The following is a 23513-nucleotide window of genomic DNA, read 5'->3' on the forward strand; positions in this document are numbered from 1 at the left end:
CACTGCTTGCCTCTATGTTTTCTACACGTTGCTTCTATGTTTCCTACATGTGTTGCATGCTTCTGTGAGTCCATAGGTGGAGGCTTTTTTTTTTTTTTTTTTTTTTTGCCAGTCCTGGGATTAAGCCCCAGGGCCTGAGTGCTGTCCTTGGGCTTTCTTAAGAACTCTGTCACTTGAGCCACAGCACCACTTCTGGCTTTTTTTTTTTATGTATGTGTACGGAGCAATCGAACTCGAATCTTCGTGCATGCTAGGCAAGCACTACCGCTAGGCCAAACTTCCAGCCCGGCTGTTTTTTTAAAATAAGATTTTAAATTTCACTTTTTATTATTATAAAGGGGATGTACAAAGGGTTTACAATTATATAAGTCAAGTAAAGCGTACATTACTTCCTCTGTACATCACCTCTATAATAACAATACAAAATAAAAAGAAGTATTAAATTAGAAAGAAAATAGGAAATAAACAGAAGGAAGCTGGGTGTTGGTGGCTCAGGCCTGTAAGAGATCTGAGGACTGCAGCTCAAGGCCAGTCCCAGCAGAAAAGCCCTGAGACTCCAATTAACTACTTGAAAACCAAAGTGGCCTTGTAGCTTAAAGTGGTAGCGCTTTACCCTTAAGCAAAAAGAGCTTAGGGACAGCACCCAGGCCCCAAGTTCAAGTCCCCAGACAGAGGGAGAGAGAGAGGGGAGAGGGAGAGGAGAGGGGGAGGGAGGGGGAGACGAGCACCTAAAGGTGCCTGCGGCGGGCGGGGTGCGTTTCCTTCCCGCCCTCCCGCGCCCGCGGGGCCCGCAGCTCTCTTCCCACGCCGCACCTGTTCACCCTTTGTCCCTCCATTTCTGTGGGCGCAGAGGTCTCGCTGGGTGAGAAAACTCGGGCAACAAAAAAATCACCGGGAAGATCCCGGCAAACCCGGGCGGCGCGGCCCACGCCGGCCCCCACCTGCACGCCGGCCCCGGCAGGCCCGAGTACCACGCCGCGGCAGTGCCGGCCAATCGGCGCGCGCTGCGGCTCCCTGCTCGCTCCTGATAGGCTCTGGAGTCCGTCCATGAGGGGCGGGGCCAAAGCGAGGAGGAGCTGTCCAATTGGCACTCTCTGCGCTCCCTGCGCTCTCCTGATAGGCTGCGGCGTCCGTCTGTCAGGCGGGCTCGGGCGGGGTGGAGGCGGCGGGGGCGGCGGCCGGACGGAGCTGAGTTCCGGGCGCGCGGAGACCGTTGGGTGAGGCGGCGCGGGTTCGGGTGCGGGTCGGGGTCGGGCTGCGTCCCGCGCGGGTTCGGGCCGCGCTCGGGAGCGGAGTCAAGGCCCCGGCGCGGGGCGGGCGGGCCCGGGGCAGCCGCCGTCGGTGGGGATTTCTCAGGGCCGTGGAGCCGGAAACTGAAGGGGGGGCGGGAAAGTTCGCGACGCCGGCGGCCGGCGGTGGCTCCGGGCTCGCTCGGCCCGAGGCCACGCCCGGGGTCGCCGCGTGGGGGTCCACGGCCGGGGTCCCGTGGCCTCGGGTCTCCTCTCAGGGATGACGGCCTCGGAGTTGCGTGCGGAGACCCAGGGCGGGCGGGGCCGGCCGGGGCCCCGGGCCCTGCCTGCGCCCTACTGGCGCCCTGCCCGCCCCCTGCCCCCTGCCCATTGCCCCCTGCCCCGTGCCCCCTGCCCCCTGCCCCCTGCCTCCTGCGTCCTGCCTCCTGGCTGTGCCCGGACGATGCCCTGCCTGCCCCCTGCCTCTGCCTCCTGCCCCCTACCCCTGCCTGTGCCCAGCAGCCTCCCTGCATGTCCAGCGCTCCCTGCTCCTTGCCCCATGCCCGCTCCCTGACCCCTGCCTCTTGCCTCCTGCCTGAGCTCTGCCACCCCTCCCTGTTGTGAACCCGGACATCTCAGGCCTCTGCCAACCCCCCAGTGTGGACCTCTCCTAACCCCAACCCTGGGATTGCTCTCAGTTATCTCCCTGCCCCGCTGGCTCATCGGGAGCTGTAGACTTGGTCTCCTCCACCTGCAGGACCCTGCTGGGAGCCTGGCCGCCCCGTCTGCCCCATCTGCACACTTTCCTTCCTGTCTTCCTGTTCTCCAGCCCCTCCTGCTTAAATGTCCAAGATCAGTCCTCCAGGAGCGAGTCTCCCTGCACCTGGGCGTGCTCGAGATGAAGGTGGAAGCCCCGGGTGGTTGTTGGTGCACAGACAGAGGAGGGGGTGCTCAGACTGCCAGGACAATGGCCCCCGCAGCCGGGGCCATGGACTCCAAATATATTTGGTCCCTTAAACAAGGGCAAAATCACTGTTGATTTAAATATGCAGTTTGCTAGCCGGAAGTCACCTGTCCCTGGCTCTCAAAGTCCCCAGAGTTCATACTGGCTCTGACATGTGGCCCCTTGTCCATGTTTAAGAGCCACATTTCAGCAGAAAGATACTTTTCTTTCTTTGCCTTTCTTTTTTGTGGGTCATGGGGCTTGAACTTGGCCTGGATGCTGTCCCTGAGCTTTTCAGCTCAAGGTTACCACCCTACCTTTCCACTTTCTAGAGGTTAATTGGAGATAAAGAGTCTCAGGTCTTTTTGTGCCCAGACTGGCTTTGAACCTTGATCCTCATATCTCAGCCTCCTGAGTAGCTAGGATTACAGGTGTGAGCCACCGTGCCTGGCTTTCCCCGCCCCCCCCCCCCAGTTCTGGGCTTGAGCTCAGGGCCTGAGCACTCTCCTTGGACTTTCTCAAGGCCAGAGCTCTACCACTTGAGTCTCAGCACCACTTCTAGCTTTTTTCTATGTATGTTGGTACTGAGGAATCGAATCCAGGATTTCATGCATGTTAGGCAAGCACGCTACCACTAGGCCAAACTCCTGGCCCCACTGTGGTATTTAGTGATCCGAGTTACTGTCTGCGTGTGCATGCATGTGCATGCACGTGTGTGTGTGTGTGTGTGTGTGTGTGTGTGTGTGAGAGAGAGAGAGAGAGAGAGAGAATATGTATGCATTTGTATGCTAGTCCTGGAGCTTGAACTCAGGTTCTGGGCATTGTCCCTGGTCTCTTTTGCTCAAGGCTAATGCTCTGCCACTTGAGCCACCACTCCAGTTCCAGCTTTTTGATAGTTTAGTGGAGGTATGAGTCCACAGACTTTGCTGCCTGGACTGCTTTGAACTGTGGTCCTCAGATATCAGCCTCTTGAGTAGCTAGGATTTGAGGTGTGAGCCACTGGGGCCCAGCTTAAGTTACTTCTTAGGTCAAGATTCCAACCAGTCCAAAATGGTTTGAATATGTGCGTGTGCCCGTGTGTGCCCTATACTAGGGCTTGAATTCAGGGCTTGGAAGCTTTCCCTTAGCTTTTTCACTCAAGGCTGGTGGGTGCCCTATCCCTTGAGCTACAGCTCTACTTTTGTCTTTTTGGTGGCTAATTGGAAATAATCTCATGGATTTTCCTGTCTGGCCGACTTTCAGACAGCAATCTTCACATCTCAGCCTCCCGAGTAGCTAGGATTATAGGCATAAGCTACTGGCACCTGACTTTGAATCTTTTTTAAAAATAGCCTTATTGCTGTGTAGTTTACATATCACAGCATGCACTGTTGGTTGGGTTTTAAACAAGAAGAGTCTAGGGAGTGTTCATCAGGCTTTGTGGGCAGCCAGCTGACTGGTCTCAGGAGCAGTCTGAGCAGTCCCCCTGGGGGAGGCTCATGGAGTCAGGGGACCTCCACTTACTGGTTCTTTTGCCCTTCCTGTTGTCTGCTTCTCCAGGCCTCTGCCTCTGCCGGCTTCCCGGGTCAGGCTGCCTGGTCTCATCGCCTCCCAGACAAGGGCAAGGGCATTGTAGGGGCTACTTCTCCCTTCTCAGCATGCCTGCCTAGCAGGGGCCTGAAAAGGCCCTGGTCCTTGCAGTGAGTAGGAGGAAGGCCAGCTTCATGCCCCAGCTTTGCTGGTCCCTAGGAGAGGCTTTCAATCCAAATTCCTGAGTGTTCCCAAGGAAGTTCCTTTTAGAATTCTCAAAAGGCTGGCTGTGACTCTGTGACTGGAGTGAGATAACCATCGTGCCGACGGACCCCAGCCTTCCACGGCCACCTCACCTCGCATGTACTTGCAGAACCAGATTTGGGCCTTGGTTCTGATGGGGATTGTGAGGAATGCAACATGGGTCCAGGGTGATTGGGCTTTTTCTGCGTAGTTAGAGTCTTAAGGACTTTCCTACCCAGCAAGTTCCAACCACTGTCAGACCTCATCCCCTGTGTGGCTAGGAAGGAACTGTGGGCCTTTGGCACTGGCATCCAGCCTCAGGGTAGCGCTTGTTTGTTTGTTTTGCCAGTTCTGGGGCTGGAACTGAGGACCCAGGCACTGCCCCTGAGATTCTTTTGCTCAAGGCTAGAGCTGTACCACTGAGCCACAGAGCCACTTCCATCTTTTTCTGTTTTATGTTGTACTGAGGAATCAAGTCCAGCTTCGTGCATGCGAGGCGAGCACTCTACCACTAAGCCACATTCCCACCTTAGGGTAGTGTTTTTAAGCCACTAATGGGTTCAAAAAATCAACTTCATAGCTACTAGCCAGGAGAAAACACAGCCCAGAGCACTGCCGAGGAAGCTTAGCTCGCTACCCTTTGTTCCAGTTCAGTTTACATATGCACGCTTGGTGTCATGCCAAACTCTGGATGGGGTGCTTTCAGGAGCACGCTCCTGCCTTGGCCCCCCAGGTTAGCATTGCTGAGTGCTAGCTGAGATTCCAGGCACATGGAGACCACAGCGTCCCCTCTGTGAGGCGCTCAGAAGACAGGCCGTAGGCCAAGGTGTGGGGCTGCTGGGGTGCTGTGCCCTGAGATTGAGAAATGGCCGCGGGCGGGCTATGATGAGGGGAGGACAGCCCGGCAGCCTCTGACATGGAGAGCTGCCCTTGTCCAGGCAGGGACTCCTGTGTAGGTCCTCCTCTGGAGTTGTGACGCCAGGCCTGGACACCGCATTTCCAGGTGGGCTGCAGAGAGCCGCCTCCCCGGGGAGTGCCCTGGCGGGGGGCCTGCACACACCTCAGCTCTCCAGGGTGAGGGCCGCCTCCCCGGGGAGTGCCCTGGCAGGGGCCTGCACACACCTCAGCTCTCCAGGGTGAGGGCCTTCCTGTGCAGGGGTCCTCTGGTGGGTGCTTCTCTCCAAAACTTCTGGATGAATTAATTCACTCCTTCCTTCCTTCCTTCCTTCCTTCCTTCCTTTCCTTCCTTTCTTTTTTTTTTTTCTTTTTGTTGGTTTTGGGGCTTGAACTCTAGGCCTGGGCCTTGTCCCTGAGCTCTTCAGTTCAAGGCTAACACTCTACCACTTTAAGCCACATGGCCACTTCTGGTTTTCTGCTGATTAGTTGGAGATAAGAGTCTCACAGACTTTAGTGCCTGGGCTGGCTTTGAACCCCAATCCTCAGATCCCAGCCTCCTGAGTAGCTAGGATTACAGGTGTGGGGCACTGGTGCCTGGCTCAGTTGTTCCATTTTAATAGTTGTAGATCATGTTCTGTCTCTTTCACCCACCAGCTAAGCTAGCCCCTCCTTCTGGTTGCTACCCACCTACCCCTGTGTTTGAGACCTGTGGACCCTGCAGGAGTTTGATAAGGAGCTTTCTGAAAGCTGTTGGAGTTTGTCTCAGTGAGGCTGTCCCTAACTCAGTACCCCAAGAAACCAGCCTGGTGCTGGATATCCACAAGCATTTGCTCAGTGCATAACCAGCAGCAGCGATGGTTGCCTGAGCACAAAGAACTGTACAAACCCCTGTAATCACGTTGATACGCCCCACAAGGGACCCCTCAGAAGTCAGATAGCCATTGTTATGTCCAGACATGTCCTTGGGTGCCTGAGGTTTCTCAGTGCCCACCAGGGCAGCTGGCACCTGGGGCAAGCACATGTGGGTGGGGGCTGTGGTATTTGGGGCAGAGGGCAGCACTGGGGGGCCCTCCGCTGGCTTCTTTCTGAACGTGGCTGGACTCTGGGTGAGGGGCCTGTTTTGTGTGGCTACGGAGGAGAGTGGGGGGGTGGGGAGCGGGGTAGCAAAAGAGAGGATGCTGCTGGCACGAAGACTGGCTGTTTGGGAGGAATACTCACAGCCTCCTGAGTTGGAGGTGCCCCGTGGTGGGGAAGCCCACCAGGGAGAGACAGCACCAGGCTCCCTGGCTCCACGCTTGGCAGTCGTGGCCTGCCATGAGAGGCCTGGCTTCCTCAGGCACACAGTCCTGGGCCACGCACCTTGGTGCCACGTCCGGCTTCACTGCACTGTTATTGCAGCCTGCTGCCTGGACTCTGATGGCTGGCCGGTGAGGGCACTGGTGACCTGAGCCTTGGGAGGACAGCAGTGTGGGCAGGGTAGCGGTGGGAGCTCGTATCCTCCCCCTCCAGCCCGCGTGAACCCAGCACACAGGCTCTCACCTGACTTGAGCTAGGAGTGCTGGGATCCTGGGGGAGGGAGCTGAGTGCCCAGGCAGAGTCCAGGTGGTGTCATGGAGACGGGCGGCTCCTGTAGAGGGGCTGTATTTCTTCTTTTCTTCTTTTTTTTGGTGCCAGTTTGGTGCTGTCCCTGGACTTTTTTGCTCAAGGGTAGTGTTCTACCCTTTGGGCCACAGCTCCACACAGAATCTCAAGGTCGGTTCTGCCCAGGCTGGCTTTGAACCGCAGTCCTTGGTAGGATTACAGCTGGTGAGTTGTGGCGTTCTGAGGCCTGGTAGAGGCTCTGAGACAGGATGAGCGTCTTTGAGGAGAGGGCCTCGTCCACTAGGGCGTGCTTCCTCTCTCCCCTGCCACAAGTCTTCCCCCCTTGAAAGTGGAGAGGAGCCTGGTCAATGCTGGAGGGCAAGGAGGGAGCCGGACTGAGGAAGAGCCACAGTTTGTGGAGAAAGGGCAGGATGGGAAGGGTAGAGGCGGCCTTGCTGCCTGCTGGCGTTGCTGGTGGGATGGCAGGTTCTGGGCTGGGGCCAGCACGCAGCGTGGCTCTGCAGGCTCTGTGCCTCGTTCGGGAAGATGAGCGCCAGGAGGGAGTTCAGGTCAAAGCTGTGCTGGCTGGGTCTCCTCCAGGCGTGGCCATCCCGAGGCGCTCTTTAGGAGGAAGGGGAGGAACGGGGAGGCGGGGCTTCTTCCTTGCCAGCTTCCAAGGCTGTGTTTTAGCAACCACCCAGTCCCCAGAGTGCTTACTGCAGGGACCGTGGGCCTGGGGTCTTGGCGGGAGGGGTTCCCAGCCAGTGAGTGCCGCCTCGGAGAGCCTGATGGTGGTGGTGAACCAGTGCCTGCCGTGCCTCCCCCCGCCCCCATGTACAGCAGGCCACTGGACTAGTGTGCCTGTCTGAGGCAGGTCCTCAGCTGTAGGTCACTGGTGGCCAGGCCCCCCTCATCGCCCGCTGGCGGAGGCTGCTCCTGAGTGGAGATGTGATAGGATCTGTGCTCTTCCTCAGGGCTTCGTGGCGTGGTGGGGCTGTGCCGCTCATGGCCGCAGCCAGCGTGACCCCTCCTGGCTCCTTAGACGGGCTGCAGCCAGGCTTCTCCAAGACCCTCCTCGGGACCAAGCTAGAGGCCAAGTACCTGTGCTCAGCCTGCAGAAATGTGCTGCGGAGGCCCTTCCAGGCCCAGTGTGGCCACCGCTACTGCTCCTTCTGCCTCAGCAGCATCCTCAGGTGGGCATGGGCGCCGCCTGGGGGCGGGGCCTCGAGAGGGGCCTCCCATCGGGGTGGCTCCAGTACAGCGCCTCCCTGGATTCCAGAGGCCTACACACACCAAGAGTGTGAGCTGACGGGGGTGGGCCGGGTGCCGGGCTCACCCGGTCACCCTAGCTCCTCAGCAGGCTGAGATCCGACGATCCGGGGGCTCAAGGGGGAGGGTATAGCCAGCCTCGAGCTGAAGAGCTTAGGGACATCACCCAGGCCCAAGTTCAAGCCCCACAACCGACCAGAAAAAAACAAAAGAAAGATAGATAGCTAGATAATGGAAAAGCTGCTTTTGAATGTACGGTGGGAAGAGACGTGAGGCTCCTCAGGCTGCATAACTGGCAGGTGAGCCTCCTGCACAGCTCTGCTCCGTGAGCACGGACTGTGCCATGGTCACAGAGGGTGAGTGGCCTGCCCACTGTCAGCAGGGCCTCCTGGGGACAGGCACGCCTGTCCAGCATTTCTGGAGCACTTCTCGGGGAAGAAGCACCTTGTCCCCCGTTAGAAGGCAGGGAGGGAGCTCAGTCACAGAATATTTGCTTGGCATAAGTGAGGCCATGTTCACTCCTTAGCCGAGATAAAGAAGAAAGAATGGCTTGGATTTTGAGAATTCAGGCTTCCTCCCCCAAATAGTATTCAGTATTTTATTTATTTATTTACTTACTTACCAGTCCTGGGCTTGAGCTCAGGGCCTGAGCACTGTCCTTGGACTTTCTCAAGGCTAGAGCTCTACCACTTGAGCCTCAGCACCACTTCCAGCTTTTTTCTATGTATGTGGTACTGAGGAATCGAACCCAGGTCTTTGTGCATGCTAGGCAAGCACTCTACCACTAGGCCACACTCCCGGCCCTCAGTATTTGAATATTCTTGTCCATTTGAAAGCATTCAGATATTGTGCAATCAACATCTGCTTGATGGTTTTACTAAAGATGGTGTGGAGTTGGGTTGTGGACTCAGTGGGTCAGTCATTTTGCTTTGTAGCAGATTTTGCAGTGGGATTTTGTTTTTCCTCTGTTCCACTAGCTCTGGACCTCAGAACTGCGCTGCTTGTGTCCACGAGGGCATATATGAAGAAGGCATTTCCACTCTAGAAAGCAGTTCGGTGAGTGAATGCACAGAAAATGCTTTGAAGTCTTGGGATTGTTTCTGGTGGGTCATGGGACTTGAACTTGGCCTGGGTGCTCTTCAGCTCAAGGCTACCATCCTACCCTCCAGCCAAACCCCACTTCCTGTTTTCTAGAGGTTCATTGGAGGTAAGAGGCTCAGGTTCCTTTGTGCCCTGGCTGGCTTTAACCTTGATCCTCAGACCTCAGCCTCCTGGTCTAGGATGACAGGCGTGAGCCACCACGTCCCTGGTGCTTTGAAGTTTTTGTCAACACTGGTAAAGCTAGAAACTGCCTCTTGGCAGCCCTGTGACTATTGTAGACACTGACTTTGAGCAAACCTGAATGTTTAGGTTTACAGAAACCATCCCAGAGCGGATGTGGTGTTGAGGGGTCAGGGTGCAGGCGGGGCGGTCCAGAGTCTTCCTGTGCTTCTCAGCCTGCCATGGTGGTGGGATGTTCCGGTTGAAGCCTGCCGTGGTGGTGGTGGTGGGGGGGTTCAGTTGAAGCCTGCGCTCGTGCGTGGTGGGGCTCTGGAGGTGGCGTAACACAAGCACCCTCCTTTCCAGGCCTTTCCAGACAATGCTGCCCGCAGGGAGGTCGAGGGCCTGCCAGCCATCTGTCCCAACGATGGGTGCACCTGGAAGGGGACCCTGAAGGAGTACGAGGTAAAGATGAGGGTCAGCCCTGGCACGGTGCGCTCACTCCTCAGCCTGCCGACATCGGCAGTTCTAACCCAGGTCTGTCTGCTCTGGGTAGAAGAGGAGGAGCGGTGCGGATAGTGGGGTAGAGGACTCATCTCAGAGCCCGCCCTGTCCCCTCGCTGTGCCTCAGTGTTCTGGTCACTCAGGGGTGTGACGCAGATGGGAGGGGCTGTCCCCAGGGGTGCTACGCACATCAGCAGCAGGTGTCTAGCAGCACTGAAAGGGCACCTTCCAGACTTGGCAGCATTTTTCTGTTGGATCCGTGTCCACAGGGGGTTCTTACTGTGAACTGTGTTGACACTGGGCACTGTACATTTGTCTGTGGCCAGTGACAGAGGTGGCTGAGCTGACCTGGGTCCTGTGCTGGAGTATTGGGGATGTCGCCTTTCGACATCTGCGACGGACCCTGGGCCTCGAGGCCGAGCGGCTGGCCCAGCCTCCTCCAGTCCATCAAGGCATTTTCTCTGCTCATCTCAACAAATGACCTTCTGAGAGCTGATTCATTCATTGCTGTGTACTGGGGTCCACACCTCTAATCCTAGCGCTGCTGAGATCTGAGAATCACAGTTCGCTGCCAGTTTGGGCCAGAAGAGTGTGAGAGATGAATCTTCATTAAACGACCAGAATGCCAGGAGTGGAGCTGTGGCTCAAGTGATAAAACGCTAGCTTTAAGCAAAAGAAGCTCAGGGACAGGTGGTCAGGCCCTAAGTTCAAGCCCTAGGACTGGCACGCGCGCGCACATACACACACACACACACACACACACGCGCGCGCGCATGCACGCACACAGGCACGTACATGTGATTTCTTTTCTTTCTTTTTTTTAAAATTTTTTGCCAATCTTGGGGCTTGAGCTCAGGGCCTGAGCACTGTCCTTGGACTTTCTCAAGGCTAGAGCTCTACTACTTGAGCCTCAGCTCCTCTTCTGGCTTTTTCTGTATATGTGGTACTGAGGAATTGAACCCGGGTCTTCATGCATGCTAGGCAAGCACTGTACCACTAGACCACACTGCTTGCCCCTTACACATGTGATGCCTTAAACAGATGCTTGCACAGACACGTCTGCAGAAAGCAGCACTGTTCAGTGGCCTAAAGGTGGAAACCTCCCTCCCTTCCTGGTCCATGCACATGGCAGGAGGGGAGATCTGACGGGCTGCAGTTGGGATGGCCCTTGGTGATGTCATGTGTGTCAGTAAGCCTGTCACAGAAGGTCCTCAGCTCTGTAGACAGGCGGTGCAATGGGGCCGGCTGGGGGCTGGGGTTAGCGGGTGCCGAGTCATGAGTTGGGATCTGGAAGTGGGGAGGGACCCAGATGCCACCCCATGCAGCCCCACATGCTGAGGCTGTGTGCTTAGAACCTGCTTTCCATGCCTCCAGGAGGTCCTAGGCCAGGCCCATGGGGACAGATGCCTTTGTGCCCAGCAGACCCCAGGGACGCCCCGTGGAGCAGACACTGGGAATTGGGATTCGGAACTCCCCGTCTTGTGTGCGTGGCTGGCCATGCTTCCTCTGTCTGGACTGCTTTGCAGTCTCAGGCTCTGCCTGAGCAGCTCCAGAGCAGGCTCTGCCTGGGACGGGGGAGCGACACCTTCCCCGGGAGAAGTGATGAGTGCTCTCCCGGGCAGGTGCAGGGGACATCGTGGGTGTAGGGAGTGGGGGCATCGTAGGGCCTGCTGGGACGGGGACCACATCAGCCTGGATTCCTCTGGGGTCTTCCTCCTGACGGCTGTGGTACTTGAGGTCAGTGGCTGTGTGGGCCTCTGGCCGAGGGCCAGGGACTGTAGCCAGGCCATGCTCCCGGCATGCAGAGTGGAAAGTCCCTGGCTGCGCCCTTTGAGAGATCTGGAAAGTCCCTGAGAAGAGTCACGTGGGAGGGGCTGCTGCTGCTGCTGCTGCTGTGACCTGATTCTACTGCTGAAGCCATGGCTGGAGGTGAGCGGCTCCAGCCAGGACAGACGGCCCTGCAAAGCTCCTGCCCTCCTCCTGTTGCTGTGACCACATTTGTTTGTTTATTCTTGGGCTGCTTCTGTGAAAACCAATCCTGAGGCCAAAGGGTTTTTGACTTCACATTTAAACTGAAAAGTTTGAAAAAAAAGGTTTTATTTGTCCTTTGTGATAATAACCAGCCTGCCTGCCAGCCTGCCTGCCTTCCTTCCTTCCTTCCTTCCTTTTATTAATGCTGGTTCTGAGGCTTGAACTCGGAGCCTAGGAGCTGTCTCTGAGCATTTGTGCTCAAAGCTAGTGCTCTACCACTTGAGCCACAGCATACTTTCAGCTCTTCTGGTGATTAATTGAAAATAAGAGTCTTACAGACTTCTCTGCCTTTGAACCATGGTCCTAAGATCTCAGTCTCCTGAGCTGTTATCACCCAGAAAAAATAGAATCTTTTTTTTCCTTTTGCTGGTCCTGGGGTTTGAATTCTAGGTTATTAGGCTCTGTCCCTGAGCCTCTCTGGGCTCAAGGCTAATTTTCTACCACTTGTGCCACAGCTCCTCTTCTGGCCTTTTCTGTTTATGTGCTACTGAGGAATGGAACCCACGGCTTCGTGCATGCTAAACAAATATTCTACCACTAAGCCACATGCCCAACCCAAGAGTAGACTCATTTTAAAGCCCCAGTTGATCTAGACTGTCTCTAGATGACCAGTAAAGATTCTCTAGTAAAACAGGTTCTGTGGTTGATTCCTTGGGCTGTAGGGCTGAGTGGGCGAGGGTGGGTGCCAAAGGCATTCCAGGCTTCTGCCTGGGAGCAGGGGAGCAGGGGAGCAGGGGAGCAGGGAAGCAGGGAAGCAGGGAAGCAGGGAGCTACCAGGGAATTACAGCCAATGTTCTTGGGAGATTCAACCTTGTAACAAATGTGTTTGCTTAAAATGTTACATTTCAATTCTAGTTGAATTGTTTGTGCTAGAGCTCCAAGGGTAACTGAATTTTGTTGCCTGAATGTGGCAATGCAAGTATACCTAGTACCTTGAGTTCATCTGGGATTTTAGATATCTGGATTACTTTAAGGCAAATACAAGCTGTCATATCATTTGCCTATGGATATATATAATATATATATTATCTATATATATATTATCTATATATATTGTATGCCCAGCAAGCCTTGAGTACTGGTAAAGTCTGGAGTTTTTGTTCATTTGTTTGTTTGTTTGTTTTGATCTATCTTGGGGCTTGAACTCAGGCACTGTCCCTGGCCTCTTTTGTTCAAGGCTAAGCACTCTACCACTTGAGCCACAGTGCCACTTCTGGCCTATTCTGTGTATATGTTACTGAGGAATGGAGCCCAGGGCTTCATGGGTGCTTGGCAAGCACTCTACAACTAAGCTACATTCTCAGCCCCCTGCTTATAAAGTCGTAAAGAATACTTTTTTTTTTTTATCAGTTGTGGAGCTTGAACTCAGAGCCAGAGCACTGTTCCTGAGCACTTTTGCTCAAAGCTAGTGATATACCACTTTGAGTCACAGTGCCACTTCTTAGAGAATACTTTTCTAATTAGCTATTGTGGGGTTTTTGTTTTTGTTTTTCCAGTCCTGGGCCTTGAACTGAGGGCTGGGCCACTGTCCTAGTACACTTTTTGCTCAAGGCTAGTGCACTGCCACCTTAGCCACAGCACCACTTCTGGCTTTTTCTGAGTATGTGGTACTGGGGAATCGAACCCAGGGCTTGAGCATGCTAGGTGAGCACTCTACCACTAGGCCCTTGTGCTTCAGTTTTTATGTTTCCTGAAGTGTTATGGCACAAGTAAGCCCTGGGACCAGCCCTTGGACCTGTTAGTGGTATGGTTGTTGCAGCTCCTGTGCCTTCCAGCATGGAAGCAGGGCTACAGCCTGCAGCCTGTATGCCGCAGAGCCTGCACGGCGGCAGAGCACTGGCGGGCTTCTTGCCTCATCTGGTCACCCACCTCTCCTGCCCCTGAGTAAGGACCCTCTTCACCTTCCCCTCTGCACTTTTTCCCTCTAGTCCAGGAATTCCTGAACTGCAGCACCGGTCCTCCTGGGGTCTCTGAGACACCCAGAAGGGCTCTGCAGGTGGACCTTCCTGCCCTGCTCCCCCCCAGCTTGTGTCCTTTAGCATTCCTTTGCTCCTGCCTCAGAGACACCCTGCACTGCTGAGTTGAGCCAGGCCCCTTTGTACATGCAGGAGCTGATGGGATGGCAGATTCTAGGGGCTGCAGGACTGCTGTGAACAGGGGGGCGGGGGTAGTTTCCATGTGGAGAGGGACTGTTGTGTGGTGGGATGGTGGGGCTGCACTGGGCTGAGTGTGCGGGCCTGCAGGAGGGTAGGGCTTCCTGGGCTCTACGCGAGGCCCCTTCAGCACCGCATCCCTCGAGCAGCCACTCTCCCCTGCCCGCCTTCACGTTCTCTCTTTTTTCTTAGTTGGTTTTTGTTGTTGTCGGTCATGGGGCTTAGGTGCTGTCCCTGAGCTCTTCAGCTCAAGGCCACCACCCTACCCTGAGCCACAGCTCCACTTCCAGTGTTCTGGTTTGTTAATTGGAGATGAGTCTCACAGACGGGGCTGGGAGTTTGGCCTAGTGGTTAAAGTGCTTGCCTAGCATGCACAAAGACCCGGATTCGATTCCTTGGTACCACATACATACAAAACATGCCGGAAGTGGTGCTGAGGCTCAAGTGGTAGAGCTCTAGCCCTTGAGAAAGTCCAAGACAGTGCTCAGGCCCTGAGCTCAAGCCCAGGACTGGCAAAAAAAAAAAAAAAAGAGTCTCACAGACTTTAGTGCCTGGACTGGCTTTGAACCTCGGTCCTCAGATCGCAGCCTCCTGAACAGCGAGGATAACAGGCATGAGCCACCGTGCGGGCTGCACTTCTCTGTCTTGCTGTGTTGGTTTCTGTACCTCCCCCCCTGTGGTTGGGGCTGGAAGGCCTCGGGGGCCGCCAGAGTCACTGTTGACATAAGAAGAGGGGACACATCTACCCGTGTGCCACCCTCCGGTCTGTCCCTGCAGAGCAGTCTGCCCTGTAGGCGGCAGGAGCCTCAGATTTTGTCTGCGCGTAGCTTCTGCAAGTGCACTGCAGATGCCTCCTCCTTTTGCTGCCAGAGCTGCCATGAAGGACTTTGCCCGTTCCTGTGGACTGAGTGCCCCGCGTGCAAAGGCCTGGTCCGCCTCAGTGAGAAAGAGCACCATGCTGAGGAGGAGTGCCCTGAGAGGCGCCTGAGCTGCCCGCACTGCCAGGCCTCCTGCCGGCACACGGACTTGGAGGTACGCAGCGGGCGTTTGGGTGGTGGAGCTGCACGATGGCACTGGCCGGGGGGTTGCTGCCTGCCATGAGCGCCGCCTGGCGCCTTCACCCCTGCCCCCTGTCCCCACTGCCCCTGCCCTCCCAGAACCAACCGCGAGGGGAACTAGACTTACACCACGTGAAGTCACGCCGGGCGTGGCGGCTCACCCCTGCAGTTCCAGCTACTCAGGAGGCTGAGGTCTGGGAACCACAGTTTGAAGCCATTCCAGGAAGGAAGGTCCAGGAGACTCAACTCCAGTTAACTAACCAAAAGCCAGAAGTGGATCTGTGGCTCAAGTGGTAGAACGCTAGTTTAGAGCAGTAAAGCTCCAGGACAGCACTGGGGGGGGACAAAAAAGCCTTATTCCTTGGGCACAGTGGCTCGTGCCTTTTGTGCTGGCTACTTGAGAGGATGAGGCCAGCCAGGGCAAAAATGTCAGCATGATTTCATCTAGCCAGAGAAAAGCAGGTTTGAACCAATGTGCATGCAGTGAGCATGCTTATCGTTCCAGCCACGTGGGGAGCAGAAGTGTGGGGGTTGCTGATAATATATTTGAGACTCTTTCTGAGAAATAATAAAAGAAAAAATGATTTGGGGTATGACTGAAATGGTAGCTCACGTGTCTAGCAAAGTGCGAGGCCCCAAGTTCAAACCCCCTACCACCAAGAAACACCAAAAACACAGTTTAGAGAAGTTCACATTCCAGACAGCAGGGATGGCACTGCGACACACACGCTGGTGTGACCACGGGTGAGAAAGGAGGACTTGGCGTTGCTGCGTGCATGAACAGCTCAGTGGAGTTGTAAAGGCGCAGCATTTCACTGTGTCATCACCACCCTCAGCTTTCCATCCTGCACCAGGTTCCTGAGACGGTCACCTCCTGGAGACAAGTTGTTTTTATTTTATTTTATTTTATTCATTTATTTTGCCAGTCCTGGGGCTTGGACTCAGGGCTAAGCACTGTCCTTGCACTTTCTCAAAACTAGAGCTCTACCACTCCTCCTCTTCTTCTTCTCCTTCTCCTCCTCCTTCCTTCTTCCTTCTCTATCCCTCCTTCCCCTCCTCCTCCTCCTCCTCCTCCTCCTCCTCCTCCTCCTCCTCCTTTTCTTCCTCCTCCTCCTCCTCCCTCTCCTTCTTCCTTGGTCAGTCATGAAGTTTGAACTCAGGGCCTGGGCACTGTCCCTGAGCTCTTCAGCTCAAGGCTAGTGCTCTACCACTTTGAGCCACTTCTGTTTTTCTGATGGTTTATTGGAGATAGGAGTCTCAGGCTAGCTTTGAACCTTGATCCTCAGATGTCAGCCTCCTGAATAGTAAGGGTTACAGGCGTGAGCCACTGGCCCCGCTTCCCTTCTCTGCTCTTCTGTAGGTGGCAGATGAGGAAGCCATTGAGTCTGGTGCCTGCAGGCTGCAGTGTTCCCCAGAGAGCGCTGGAAGGGACCACAAGTGTACCAGCCACCTGGGGGTGCCAGCACTGTTCCCCCTCTGCCCTGGGCCCAGAGCTGGCACCCTATCTGATGCGTCTGACTGTATCTCTTTAAGGCACATCATGAGATCTGCCCTAAGTTCCCACTGACCTGTGATGGCTGCAGTAAGAGGATCTCTCGGGATGAGGTAAGGCGTCTCTTCATGTCCTCCAGAGACTGCGGGCAGGGCTTGCTGGCGGCGGTGGTGAGAATCTGTTGCCTAGTACGAGGGGGTCATAGGGACAGTGAGGCAGAGGTCCCCCGCCTTCTGTCACAGGATGGCTGTGGTGTGTCTGGTGGTGTGGCCACACTCCACCTAACCTGAAAGACTGACTGCCCTGAAAATTAAACTCATCCCTCTCCACATGCTGGTTACGTGACACTTCGGTGTTTTTTTGTTTTGTTTCTCCAGTCCTGGGCTTGAACTCAGGGCCTGAGTTGTGTCTTTGGGCTTCCTCAAGGCTAGAGCTCTACCACTTGAGCCACAACAACTTCCGGCTCTTTCTGTGTATATAGTACCAAGGAATCGAATCCAGGGCTTCATGTGTGCTAGGCAAGCGCTCTACCACGAGGCCAGACCCCAGCCCTGCACTCTGGTATTGACCTTGAGCTTTGTGGATGTGGTTCTATGGAGCTGGCCTGGGCCTGCCTCTGCAGCGCTGGTGCTGGGGCGCCCCCTGGAGGAGCCACGCGGGGCTGCACGCAGAGGCCGACCTGGCCAGGCTGGACAGGCCTGGCGTCAGGAGGAGGCTGCTGATGGCTCAGCTGACAGCTGGGTGCACCTTCAGCGTGTGCCGGCCTGCCGGCCTGCCGGCCTGATTGACGTCCACGCCGTGCACTTGTTTGATGGCCACTTTGGTCCATGCTCACTGGAGATGAGCATCCATCCTGGCCAGGCCCCCTCTGGGCACTCGCGTGTGGTGGTCGCGTTCTGTTGTGGAGTGGGGTGGTGGGGTGGTTTTCTGGTGCTGGCGGCACTGTCCACCATTCCTGGGTTTGGTCTGCGGTGTGGGGCCATTCCCATTCCCAGTCTGGGCTGCCCGCTGCCTGTCTCACAGACGAGGCCTGGCCTTCGGGAGACCTTGACCGATGGGCGGAGGAGAAAAGGGCCAGAGTGGGGACTTGCTTCTCTGGCTGCCTCCCCCACTCACCCCAGTGGTCAGAAAGGTTGTTGTCATCGTTCCTTCCTGCCCTGTGTGTGTGCTCTGCCTCTTCTGTGGTTCCAGGTGTCTGCCAGGCGGCCGTGGCATACCCTGGGGTGCGGGCAGGTGTCTGCCAGGCGGCCGTGGCCCACCCTGGGGTGTGGGCAGGTGTCTGCCAGGCGGCCGTGGCCCACCCTGGGGTGCGGGCAGGTGGTTGCCTCTTCTTGGGCTGGCCTGGCTCATGAACTTCTTACCTGAGACAACCTGCCAGGCTTTGGGCCAGGCCACATGTCCATGAGGCAGAGGTGATAGGCTGGGTGCCTTCATTGTGGCATGTGTGCCCTCGTCAGCCTGAGCCAGGCCCTCAGCTGGCTCCTCCTGCCCGCGTGGGCAGCAAGCGCGTGTGCACTCACCTTCAAAGTGTCTGCAGGTGGGTGAGCAGTTCCACCCTACCCGAGCCTCTCTCCACAAGGCCCGCGTCTGCCGTGTGAACTCTGCCCTGGTCCGTGTGGAGGGTGAAGGGACTGGGCAGTGCCTACCTCACCACCCTGTCTTCTCCGCCAGCTCCAGGACCATGTGAGGACGTGTGGCAAGTGCCTGGTCCCCTGCAGATTCCACACTGTGGGCTGCTCCGAGATGGTACGTACGGGGGCCGCCAGGGTGGCCCTCCTTCCTCCCGTCATGTGTCCACTCTTCACAGCCCGGCAGCCTCCCGCGGGGAAGAGGAAGAGGTCCACGGACCTGAGCTGGCTGCTGGCGGCTCACGCGTGTCATCCCAGCTACTCAGGAGGCTCAGGTCTGAGGGTCCAGATTTGAAGCCAGCCAGGCAGGACAGCCCCCGAGAGACTCCGACCTTTAGTTAGCCACTAAAAAGGCAGAAGTGAAGATGTGGTTCAGGCGTAGAGTGTGTGAGCAGAAGAGCCGAGCTGGCGGGCCAGGCCCTGCGTCTTTGCCCAGTGTCAACACAGTCTAGAAATCAGGAAGCGAGGTTGTACAGGCTTCATTTAAAAAATTTAGTTGACTTTTAGACAGTGGTAGATTGAAGACTGTCAAGTCGACAGAATAACAGGCCTAGGTAGCTGTGTCCCCCTGTGTCCCTGTGCCCCTGTGTCCCTGTGCCCCTGTGTCCCTGTGCCCCTGTCCCCCTGTGCCCCTGTGTCCCTGTGCCCCTGTGCCCCTGTGCCCCTGTGCCCCTGTGTCCCTGTGCCCCTGTGCCCCTGTGCCCCTGTGCCCCTGTGCCCCTGTGCCCCTGTGCCCCTGTGATCCTGTGCCCCTGTGCCCCTGTGCCCCTGTGCCCCTGTGCCCCTGTGCCCCTGTGCTCCTGTGCTCCTGTGTCCCTGTGCTCCTGTGTCCCTGTGCCCCTGTGCCCCTGTGCCCCTGTGCCCCTGTGCTCCTGTGCCCCTGTGCTCCTGTGTCCCTGTGTCCCTGTGCCCCTGTGCTCCTGTGCCCCTGTGCTCCTGTGCTCCTGTGTCCCTGTGCTCCTTGCCCCCAGTGTCGCAGGGCCCCTGGGGCAGTGCTGCCCAGGCCAGAGCTGTGCTGTCTGGGACCAGAGTCTGGCCATGCACCGTGGGGGTGCTTGTCCCCTGCACCTTGCTGTGTGGGACCAGTGGCCAGTGTCTTGCCTGTGTCTGCAGGTGGAGGTGGAGGAGCAGCGGGAGCACGAGGCCCGGCAGCTTCGTGAGCACCTGGCCCTTCTGCTCGGCTCCCTTCTGGAGGCCCAGACACCCCTGGGCACCCCCAGCCAGATGGGGCCAGAGCTGCTGCAGCGGTGCCAGGCCCTGGAGCGGAAAACAGCCACCTTCGAGAACATCGTCTGTGTCCTGAACCGGGAGGTGGAGAGGGTGGCTGTGACCACGGAGGCCTGCAGCCGACAGCACCAGCTGGACCAGGACAAGATTGAAGCGCTCACCAGCAAGGTACCTTCCACCTCTGCGGGCACGGCGCACCACGCCACCCACTCACGCTGCAGGCCTGCACGTCCTCCCTGCCTCGGAGGCCTAGGTCAGGAGGCCCGGGCTGGCCCTTCCCCTCGCTGGCCTGGGCTCTGACGGGAGCCTGGCATTGTGGGGCTCCGGGCATGCATCCCCTGGGTCTGTGCAGACAAGCATCACATGCCTCACCTGGGGGCCCATGGGTAAAGGAGCTGGGCCCACGGAAGCAGCCCGCCTCTGGAGACTGGCCAGAGGGGAGGCGAGGGCTCAGGTCCACAGCACAGAGTGGGCCCGAGCTTCCTGTGAGGGGACAGTGGTCTCCCCCTCACTTCCTGTGAGGGGACAGTGGTCTCCCCTTCACTTCCTGTGAGGGGACAGAGGTCTCCCCCTTCACTTCCTGTGAGGGGACAGGGGTCTCTCCCTCACTTCCTGTGAGGGGACAGTGGTCTCCCCTTCACTTCCTGTGAGGGGACAGTGGTCTCCCCCTCACTTCCTGTGAGGGGACAGTGGTCTCCCCCTCACTTCCTGTGAGGGGACAGTGGTCTCCCCCCTCACTTCCTGTGAGGGGACAGGGGTCTTGCCTCTCCCCTCAGGTCCAGCAGCTGGAGAGGAGCATCAGCCTTAAGGACTTGGCCGTGGCTGACCTGGAGCAGAAGGTCCTGGAGTTGGAGGCATCCACCTACGATGGGGTCTTCATCTGGAAGATCTCGGACTTTGCCAGGAAGCGCCAGGAAGCCGTAGCCGGCCGTACACCCGCCATCTTCTCCCCAGGTACCTACAGAGCTCCCACTGCCCTGGCCACGGGGAATGGCTGCCGGACCAGGGTGGGCACCTCAACTGATAGCAGGCGCAGAGCGTCTGGCTCGCAGGCAGGCATCACTGGGCACAAGGAACGGGTAGGGGGCAGGCCGGGAGGAGCAGAGGCGGATGAACACAGCGGAGTGGTGGCCAGCACAGAGAGCCATGGCTCTGACGTGCCAGCGCTTTTTGTTTTCTTTTTTTAGTCAGGCATGGGGCTTGAACTCAGGTCTGGGCACTGTCCCTGAGCTCTTGTTGCTCAAAGCTAGCACACTACCACTCTGAGCCACAGCACCACTTCCTGTTTACTGGTGGTTCACTGGAGAAAAGGATCCCATGGCCCTTCCTACCGAGGCTGGCTTTGAACTGTGATCCTCAGATCTCAGTCTCCTAAGTAGCCAGGATTGCAGGCCGAGAGCCTGGTGCCTGGTGAGATGTCAGCTCTAAGGCTGTAGGAGCTGAGCAAGTTTGACGGGCTCCGAAGGGAGGAGTGCAGGGCGCCTCAGTGGTGTGGTGTCCCTCCCCCACTGTGCAAGTCCCCACGCTGCGGTGTCACCTCCTCTCAGTGTGCCCCACGCTGCAGTGTCACCCCCTCTCAGTGTGTCCCCACGCTGTGGTATCACCTCCTCTCAGTGTGTCCCCACGCTGCGATGTCACCTCCTCTCAGTGTGTCCCCACGCTGTGGTGTCACCTCCTCTTAGTGTGCCCCACGCTGCAGTGTCACCTCCCCTCCGTGTGACCCCACGCTGCACTGTCACCTCCTCTCAGTGTGTCCCCACGCTGCAGTGTCACCTCCTCACAGTGTGTCCCCACGCTGCACTGTCACCTCCTCTCAGTGTGTCCCCACGCTGCAGTGTCACCTCCCCTCCGTGTGACCCCACGCTGCACTGTCACCTCCTCTCAGTGTGTCCCCACGCTGTGGTATCACCTCCTCTCAGTGTGTCCCCACGCTGCAGTGTCACCTCCTCTCAGTGTGTCCCCACGCTGTGGTATCACCTCCTCTCAGTGTGTCCCCACGCTGCAGTGTCACCTCCTCTCAGTGTGTCCCCACGCTGTGGTATCACCTCCTCTCAGTGTGTCCCCACGCTGCGGTGTCACCTCCTCTCAGTGTGCCCCACGCTGCAGTGTCACCTCCCCTCCGTGTAACCCCACGCTGCGGTATCACCTCCTCTCAGTGTGTCCCCACGCTGCGGTATCACCTCCTCTCAGTGTGTCCCCACGCTGCGGTGTCACCTCCTCTCAGTGTGTTCCCACGCTGCGGTGTCACCTCCTCTCAGTGTGCCCCACACTGCAGTGTCACCTCCCCTCCGTGTGACCCCATGCTGCACTGTCACCTCCTCTCAGTGTGTACCCACGCTGTAGTATCACCTCCTCTCAGTGTGTCCCCACACTGCGGTGTCACCTCCTCTCAGTGTGTCCCCACGCTGTGGTATCACCTCCTCTCAGTGTGTCCCCACGTTGCGGTGTCACCTCCCCTCCCCTCGTTGTGACCCCACGCTGCAGTGCCACCTCGCCTCACCTCCCTTCTCACCACGCTGCCATGCCTCCTGGCCCTCCCGTCTGTCTGAGGATCTCGAGAGCCCCACCCTGGGGCTGCCAGGCGGTCAGCTCTGTGCTTGGCCGCTCTCTGCTATCTGCTCATTCATTTGTCCCAGAGACTTGGGTGGCTCTGAGGATGGGCCCTGGGGAGCACTGACCCCAGGGATCCCCAGGAGATGGCTCTGGATCAGGGCTGGAGAGGGGGTCTTCCTACCTCACCTCCTGTGGTCAGGACTGGTGTAGATGTCCTCACACCACCTCACGTGGCAGGCCCAGGCCTCCTTGCCTTACTCTTCCCTGTCTCTCCCCAGCCTTCTATACCAGCAAGTATGGCTACAAGATGTGTCTGCGGGTGTATCTGAACGGGGACGGCACGGGCCGGGGTACACACCTCTCTCTCTTCTTTGTGGTGATGAAAGGCCCCAACGACGCCCTTCTTCGCTGGCCCTTCAATCAGAAGGTAGAGAGCCGCCACAGGTCCTAGGGGTGGTGCAGTCTGTTCTGTGCGGCCTGAGCACCGAAGGTGTGTGCGCAGCTGATTACGTGACCCATGGGGACAGCTGCCACACACCCCTGCGAGGGTCTACGTCCAACCGCCCCTAGCTGCAGGGCCCTGGCGGCTACTGAGGGCTGAACCCACGTCCACTGCGGCTGAGGGACCTGAGTGCCCGAGACCAGGCTGGGAGGAGGGAGCCCCTTCCCTGCCCCCCCTCACACCGGGCCAGCTGCAGCCCCGCAGCCTGTGCGGGGGCGGGGGGTGGCAGTGGACCGCTGGGCTCCCCTGGGGGCCTGTGACCATCCGCCCGGGTTGTCCAGGTGAGAGCCAGGGTGACTCGCTGGGGTGCCCCCTCCGTCCCCTCCTCACAGGTGACCCTGATGCTGCTGGACCAGAACAACAGGGAGCATGTGATCGACGCCTTCAGACCTGACGTGACCTCGTCCTCCTTCCAGCGGCCTGCCGGGGACATGAACATTGCCAGCGGCTGTCCCCTCTTCTGCCCTGTGTCCAAGCTGGAGGCCAAGAACTCGTACGTACGTGATGACGCCATCTTCATCAAAGCCATCGTGGACTTGACAGGGCTCTGACCCCCCTGCCAGAAACAGCAGCTCCATGAGAGCCTGTACCGGAAGACCCTGCTTCGCAAGAGTGGGCAGGCTGCAGGCTGGCACGGGTGCCCGGGAGAGCCTCCGCCGCGCCCAGGTTCTCTACCACAGGAAGGAACCGTGGGCTGCTTCAGCGGCAAGGCCCAAGGAGAGCCAGGCTGAGGACAGGGCAGGCCGCCGCCGCTGCCCGTGTGGGGAGGGCCCGCGTGGCGCTCCGCTCGCCCCCGTGGGGGGGCTGGGAAGGAGCGGGCCTCGTCTGCAGGGGGCCTCGGCCTGCGGCCAGGTGGAAGGGTGCTGGAACCCAGGTGCTCCCTGGCAGAGCGGCCCTGGCAGGCTGAGGAGAAGTCCCGAAACTCCCAGGATGCACCAGGCTCCTGCCCTTCTGCACCCCAGGACCTCTCTGTCCTGTCCCCATCGGCTCCTTAGGCACCTGTGGGAGCAGAGCCATGGGTGGCCGGCCCAGACCCACTGCCGCGAGCTCAGGAGAAGCAGGGCCTGCCGAGCCTGTGTGCAGGCCGCCTGGGGTGGCTCAGGAGCCAGCAGAAGCCGGGCCTCCTCCACGGCTGCCCCCTGAGAGGAGAGCCCCACTCGGGCCGTCCACCCGGGGCCTGCGCCCTCCTGCCGCCCCTGTGTGTAAACATGGTGGGGGGGGGCTCTGTGTCCACCAGAACCACAGCCGTCCCGCACAGAGTGGCGGGCAGGTGACTGACTGTTCGCTGGCCCTGTGTGCTGGGCTCAGGCACACTGCAAGGGGAGACTTTCTCTCCTCCTCTCTCTCTCTCCCCCCCTCTCTCCCCCTCCCTCCCTCTCCCTTCCCCATCTCTTCCCCCCTACTTCCCCACTCTCCCCCATCTCTCTCCCCCTC

The 23513-nt window shown here is 57.9% G+C and overlaps 1 protein-coding gene across 1 annotated transcript; it reads left to right on the forward strand.

The window, feature by feature from the left end:
• Positions 1-1176: 1176 nt before the first annotated feature.
• Positions 1177-22780, forward strand: Traf2 (TNF receptor associated factor 2). Its single transcript, XM_090330968.1, has 11 exons — positions 1177-1217; positions 7377-7595; positions 8649-8727; positions 9298-9396; positions 14490-14651; positions 16211-16282; positions 17841-17915; positions 18911-19192; positions 19801-19978; positions 21856-22004; positions 22412-22780. Exons 2-11 carry the CDS (start codon positions 7408-7410, stop codon positions 22628-22630), a joined length of 1503 nt encoding a protein of 500 aa, XP_090187094.1. The 5' UTR covers positions 1177-1217; positions 7377-7407; the 3' UTR covers positions 22631-22780.
• The last annotated feature ends 733 nt before the right edge of the window (positions 22781-23513 follow it).

This window comes from Megascapheus bottae, chromosome 3, assembly GCF_031878675.1.
Source record: "Megascapheus bottae isolate mThoBot1 chromosome 3, mThoBot2.hap1, whole genome shotgun sequence".
Lineage (NCBI taxonomy): Eukaryota > Metazoa > Chordata > Mammalia > Rodentia > Geomyidae > Megascapheus > Megascapheus bottae.

Bases quoted from the DNA above. Each gene is read 5' to 3' on its own strand.
- Traf2 (XM_090330968.1), top strand. From the start codon at position 7,408: ATGGCCGCAGCCAGCGTGACCCCTCCTGGCTCCTTAGACGGGCTGCAG. The intron at 7,596-8,648 runs GTGGGCATGGGC...CTGTTCCACTAG, and splicing joins TGCCTCAGCAGCATCCTCAG to CTCTGGACCTCAGAACTGCG. The intron at 22,005-22,411 runs GTAGAGAGCCGC...CCCTCCTCACAG, and splicing joins GCTGGCCCTTCAATCAGAAG to GTGACCCTGATGCTGCTGGA.